The sequence below is a fragment of the Hyalella azteca genome, unplaced genomic scaffold (assembly GCF_000764305.2).
Source record: "Hyalella azteca isolate HAZT.00-mixed unplaced genomic scaffold, Hazt_2.0.2 contig15145, whole genome shotgun sequence".
In the NCBI taxonomy this organism is placed as follows: domain Eukaryota; kingdom Metazoa; phylum Arthropoda; class Malacostraca; order Amphipoda; family Hyalellidae; genus Hyalella; species Hyalella azteca.
The window spans coordinates 21,887-28,380 of record NW_025945006.1 but is presented as its reverse complement, the minus strand read 5'-3'; the positions used below and the strand labels follow the sequence as shown (position 1 = coordinate 28,380).

The 6,494-nt window shown below is 41.9% G+C and overlaps 1 protein-coding gene across 1 annotated transcript; it reads right to left on the bottom strand.

Annotated features, from left to right (window-relative positions):
• Positions 1 to 3,864: 3,864 nt before the first annotated feature.
• On the bottom strand, positions 3,865 to 6,215 carry LOC108672905 (neurofilament heavy polypeptide-like). The gene is made up of 4 exons (XM_018160662.1): positions 6,197 to 6,215; positions 5,602 to 5,725; positions 4,911 to 5,388; positions 3,865 to 4,053 (listed from the first exon to the last, which is right to left on the bottom strand). The coding sequence occupies exons 1-4, from the start codon at positions 6,213 to 6,215 to the stop codon at positions 3,865 to 3,867; spliced, it is 810 nt and encodes a 269-aa protein (XP_018016151.1).
• Between the last annotated feature and the right edge of the window lie 279 nt (positions 6,216 to 6,494).

Sequence of the window (6,494 nt, the reverse complement as noted above, 5' to 3'; positions counted from 1 at the left end):
GCCGCAGACGTGGGGAGAAATTGGGGAGTCCGTGGGCAGCTGTGGTTAACGCTTGGGGAGTGGGGACACGAGGTACGCACACTGAGCTTGTACGATGTGTTCACACGCACACACAAACCCTTCCACTCTCATCCCCATAATGTCAGTGTATATGCGTAAATATTCCCTGTACGCACATGCCAATAAAAGACCTGCATTCCGTAAATATTATGTCACACACATATGTATAATATCCAGCACAATTACTTTAACAATTAATTCGTTCATCAAGAAATCGCTTTTTCGGTCCCTCCCCCGAATTCTTTGCCGCCAAACTGTGCGGGAAGAGAGAGGTCCCTCTTGAAACGCCAAGTGACTAATTGGCATCCCGTGGCCTTTTCAAAGTACTGTACGACAACCAAGCGATGGTGAAACGAATGTCAGGAATTCAAAATTTAGATGAATTCAATTATTTGAAATAACACGATCGTTCAAGTTGTAGTAAATGACAATTAAATATTACATTGTGCTGTTTATGCAATCATTCTCTTCACACTTTAAAACATAATTACGATTATCTCTTTGTAATCTGTACAAAAATTTTAGCGCATTCTAACTTTTATTTGGAAGGAAGACTCCATTACAACAAAAATCGAAGTGGAAAGAAAACCGCTCTGACTAAAGCCATTATTATTTCGGAACTCTGTTCGTGGGAACACGCATCATATAGCTTTAAAAGTTATGCATCTCGATTTTCCTCTTTAATTATCATATGAATCATCCTATTTACAATCACAGTAATAATTATTTGAATCAGTAATTCAGTATGACTGTAATTCAGTGTGCCGACTGTGACATTAATATTATAAATTATTAAGCGATTGGCAAAGTATTGTTGAAGGCTCCTTTTAACCATGAAAATTTTTTTACAGAATTTGAATAATACAAATTTAAATACATTTCTCAACCGTTTGTAATGAATTTATGACATTTAAAATTTCAAGATTGACATGAATGCTCCCATGATTGCCTAGTGCCATATAGGTTTGGAATTCAATATGCTATATTATAGCTCATTTAATTCAGTAATTTGCATTAAAATAATCGTTCGTGTGGTAGCAAATGGGAAATTTTATATTAAATTGTGCTGTTTATGCATTCATTCTCTTCATATTTTAAAACATTATTTCGATTAACTCTTCGTAATCATCCTAACGCATGATGCTCATTTACGATCACCTTAACAACATTTTCATATTATTGAAGATACATGGAAACATGCATTGTTAGTTTAGACAGTTTAAAAGACTCCGCAGTTTCAGACAAGGGCTTTGAAAGCTGATCGAAAGGAACTGCGAAGAGAAGAGGGAGGGAAGAAGGAATGTTTACCTTGAACGACAGAAGATTTATTGCCATATAGGATAGGCTGCGCCTACACCCGGAACGACAATGGGTCAGGTCTTGCTTAAATCTACGGAATTTTCACTCACCACTAATAATGTCGACTAATATCTAATGCTAAGAGAATGATTCAGAAATGCTTTGTGTAGAGATCAATGAAGAATAAATAGTTAAATTAACTTGTGTCGCGAAGATGTTAGAAAATGTTGTCGCGCTGGAAAAAGTCGCTCATTTTACGATCTTCATATGGTTTAAATTTTTTGTTCGTGATAAAAGTGGTAATACATAGTTTTCATAATATATCTTACTGTCCGTTAATTGAAAATAATTAGCCAGATCACCATTCCAAATTCCAGACTTGTGTCTTATTTAGGAGGAGAGTTATTGGTTGCCTTCATTGTTAAGAACCCTCATAGGGATTAACGTGGCTGGCGGCCGCTCCACAGGGCTCTTAAGAGGGTAGAGGGTAGAATCTAAGTGAAAGTAGAATTAAAGTGAGGGTAGAATTAAAGTGAGGGAAGAATTAAAGTGAGGGAAGAATTAAAGTGAGGGTAGAATTTAAGTGAGGGTAGAATTTAAGTGAGCAGAATTTAGGTGAGGGTAGAATTAAAGTGAGTGGAAGTAGATGATTGGAAGTAGATGATTGGAAGTAGATGATTGGAAGTAGATGATTGTAAGTAGATGCAGTGTGTGTTGTGCAGTGTACTGCAGTGGGTAGATCAATATATCGGATCCTGATCTACCTGAACCCGACCTGCAGATCACGGAGATGATCTACTGTAGATCTCGACGATCTACCCTAGATCTGATCTATAGATCACTGATGACCTACCCCAGATCTCGATGATCTACCCTAGATCTGACCTATAGATCACCGATGACCTACCCTAGATCTTGATGATCTACCCTAGATCTGACCTATTGATCACCGATGACCTACCCTAGATCTCGATGATCTACCCCAGACCTCGATGATCTACCCTAGATCTCGATGATCTACCCTAGATCTCGATGATCTACCCTAGATCTCGATGTTCTGTTCTACCCTAGATCTCGATGATCTATCCTCGATACCGACGATCTACCCTAGATCTCGAAGATCTACCCTAAATCTCGATTATATACCCTAGATCACAACGATCTACCCTAGATCTCGATGATCTACCCTAGATCTGACCTATAGATCGGGGCAGGCGAGGCCTGAGCGCTGCAGATCATGGCCTTAGATCCCAGGGATCTCACTTTGGTGAAGATCTTTTTGTCCTGATATGGCACGTCGGGGGCGGATCTCCCGAGCGGATCTGCCGGATCCCAAAGACTCAAAACCCGTCGATCTTTTGTCAGTTTTTAGTATAAGTAAGAAATTTTGGAAGATTTTTATTGAAATAAAAGCTTGCAATGAATATTCAGGGTAAAAAAAAAGTATTCAGGGTAAGAAATAAATATCCAGAGAAGGAAAATAAATATTTAGGGTAAGAAATAAATATTAATGGTCAGAAAATAAGTATTCAGGGTAAGAAATAATAATTTAGGGTAAAAAAATATATGGGATAAGAATATATAAGATATCCGTATGAAAATAGTAAGTGCATGGAAAAGAATTCAAGAGTTAATAGACGTGCAAGAAAAAGGGGAAAAAAGAGCCCAACAAAAATAACTTTCAAATGTGTTCTTTTTAAATGCGCGAGGACATTCCGATGTAAATTTTTATGTTTTTTCGTGTCGTAAAAACTCCCCCAAATCTCTCCCCCAGATCGCGGAGATCAAATCCCCTCTATCTTCAGACACCAGATCACAAGGGGTGAAGATGTGCGTACGAACGCGGTGAAAATAAATGCGAAAACCGCTTATATTCACGCAGTAAAACTGCCCGTATATACGCTGCATAACACTGCCCGTAAATACGCAGTAGATCCGCTCGTAAATACGCAGTAGATCCGCCCGTAAATACGCAGTAGATCCGCCCATAAATACGCTGTAGATCCGCCCGTGAATACGCAGTAGATGCGCCCGTAAATACGCTGTAGATCCGCTCGTAAATACGCAGTAGATCCGCCCGTAAATACGCAGAAGATCCGTCCATAACATACGCAGGAGATCCGCGGCGCCCGTAAATACGCAGTAGATCCGCCCGTAAATACGCAGTAGATCCGCCCGTAAATACGCAGTAGATCCGCCCGTGAATACGCAGAAGATCCGTCCATACATACGCAGGAGATCCGCGGCGCCCGTAAATACGCAGTAGATCTGCCCGTAAATACGCAGTAGATCCGCCCGTAAATACGCAGTAGATCCGCCCGTAAATACGCAGTAAATCCGCTCATAAATACGCAGTAGATCTGCCTGTAAATACGCAGTAGATCCGCCCGTAAATACGCAGTAGATCTGCCTATAAATACGGAGTCGATCCGCCCGTATATAGACAGTAGATCCGCCCGTAACTACACAGTAGATCCGCCCGTAAATACACAGATCCAGCGGATCTCACCCGTAGTGGGGGGCAGGGTTGGCCTGAGCGGCGCAGATCATCGCCACGGATCCCGCGGATCCCACGCCTTTAAAGCGCTTCTTCGCCTCCAGCAGGAGATCTGGAGCGCTGTAAACCAGGGGATCTGCCAGATCAAAGGTCAGAGGGTTGTGGTCATTCAGATCAATGGACCGAGGAATTAAGATCTGTAGTATCAGGGGTTCAGAGGTCAGAAGGTTGTGATCAGACAAATTAATGGACGGAAGAGTTAAGATCTGTTAGATCAAAGGGTCAAAGGGGTTAGAAACTGCTAGATCAGAGAGGGCAAGAGGATAGGATCTGGGATAGGAAGCCAAAAGGTAAGGATCTGACAGATCAGGAGTAAAGACTTAAAGAATAGAAGAATTAGATCGAGATCAATAGAAAGTCGAACTCGATCCTCAAGATCAGTGTTCAGATTGACAGTCAGGGTAGTAAAATGTCAATAAAACAAATATAATAACAAACAATGAAGGAAATAACAAATGATATAACAAAGGAAATAAATAAGGAAATAACAAAGGAAGTGAATAAGGATATAATAAAGGAAATAAATAAGGAAAGAACAAAGAATATAACAAAGAAAATGAAAGAGGCTGGTTATCGTTGTTGAGGTGTGAGTTGGTTTTGTGCTGGAGCAGGCGTCAAGTCGAGGGTTCAAACCCCAACAATCTGTGAACATGTTTTTGTTTTGTTTACATGTCAAGTGAACAAAAGCGACACTGCCTGCAGTGTCGCTTTTGCAGGCAGTGTTTATATCGCGACGGATCTTTCTCAAGCGGATCTTGTGCGGATCTTAATCGGGCGGATCTTACTTGGATGAATCTTAATTGGGCGGATCTTACTTATGCGGATCTTACTTGGCCGTGATCTTATACGGATGGATCTTAAAAAAGTGCGATTTCGCAAAAAGTTTTTGGGGAAATGTTCCCCACGCGCCTCCCACCCAAGTCCTCCGCGTCATTTCCCCTGACCCCCGGGGCCTTTGCCTTCTTCCCCAGGATTGAAAACCCCAAATTTTCACCCCCAAAAGTCCCTCCCCTTTGAGATCTGCAGGATTAGCGAGATCACTGGGACCTTTGAGATCTGCAGGATTCAAGAGATCACTGGGACCTGCGAGATCTGCAGGATTCAAGAGATCACTGGGACCTGCGAGATCTGCAGGATTAGCGAGATCACTGGGACCTTTGAGCTCTGCAGGATTCAAGAGAACACTGGGACCTGCGAGACCTGCAGGATAAGTGAGATCACTGGAACCTTTGAGATCTGCAGGATTAGCGAGATCACTGGGACCTTTGAGCTCTGCAGGATTCAAGAGAACACTGGGACCTGCGAGACCTGCAGGATAAGTGAGATCACTGGGACCTTCGAGATCTGCAGGATTTGTGAGATCACTGGGACCTTTGAGATCTGCAGGATTTGTGAGATCACTGGGACCTTTGGGAACGGCAGGATTCACGAGATCAATGGGACCTGCGAGATCAGCAGGATTAGCGACATCACTGGGACCTTAGAGATCTGCAGGATTAGCGACATCACTAGGACCTTAGAGATCTGCAGGATTTACGGGATCACTGCATGGGACCTCGAGATCACGGGGACCTGTAAAACGGGATCACTGGGACCTGTAAAATATGAAGGATTTCACTGGTCCCAATTTTCCCAGGTTCCCCCAAAGGATCTTCACCATTGGGTAGGGATCTGTGGGATCTTACCGGTGCTGGGGTACAGGAGAGGCCTGTGCGTTGCAGATCATGGCAACTGATCTGCCAGATCTTGTTTCCCTGGCTAGCACCTTAGCCTCTACCGGTAGATCAGGAGCTGAGCTGCCTAAAGGATCTGCAGATCACCACGAAGAGTGAAGATCTCATCAGATCAGTAATTGGTGTCAACGCAAATAAATGGGCATAGGATAAGAAAGAGGAAATTCGAATTAGAAGTGAAACCAGAAATAAAAGATTTGATACTTAAATTAAGAATTGATATTAAATTAATTAACATAAGATGGAGTGACTGGCATGATAAGATAAGAAATATTTGAAAATGTGTTAGGGCATCTAATAGAATTAGGATAGAGTAAAGAAAATAGAAACGAAAACACTATAAAAATGAGATAGAATTTGATAACGAATGTTGAAAAAAAGAAGTGTGATCAAAAATGTTGAAAAAGAAGTGTGATCGCGTGTGATTATTTTTCGAAATAAATTATTTTTTCTTGGCTAAAGGTTAGGAATTTTATATTTAATATGCCGTGGCACATTAACCTTGCACGCCGTGGCACATTAACCTTGCGCGCCGTGGCACATTTACCTTGCGCGCCGTGGCACATTAACCTTGCACGCCGTGGCACATTAACCTTGCGTGCCGTGGCACATTAACCTTACGCTCCGTGGCACATTGACCTTTTCTCAAAACCTTGTTCTTATGTCAAAACCTGCAAAACCTTTTCTCAAAACCATCCTTAACCAACTATACGTTGGTTAACGATGGTCGTACCACACGGCGACCATCAACGATAAATCGTATGGTACTTTAACCTTTTAAGGGGACCGACCTGGCTAAAATTTTCAATTTTGGCGTTTTCCACTTTTTGGGCTCATCTTAAAGC

Bases quoted from the DNA above. Each gene is read 5' to 3' on its own strand.
- LOC108672905 (XM_018160662.1), bottom strand. The intron at 5,389-5,601 runs GTAAGATCCCAC...CTAAGGTCCCAG, and splicing joins TCTCCTGTACCCCAGCACCG to TGATGTCGCTAATCCTGCTG. The intron at 4,054-4,910 runs GTGAAAATTTGG...CTGATACTACAG, and splicing joins AAGGGGAGGGACTTTTGGGG to ATCTTAATTCCTCGGTCCAT.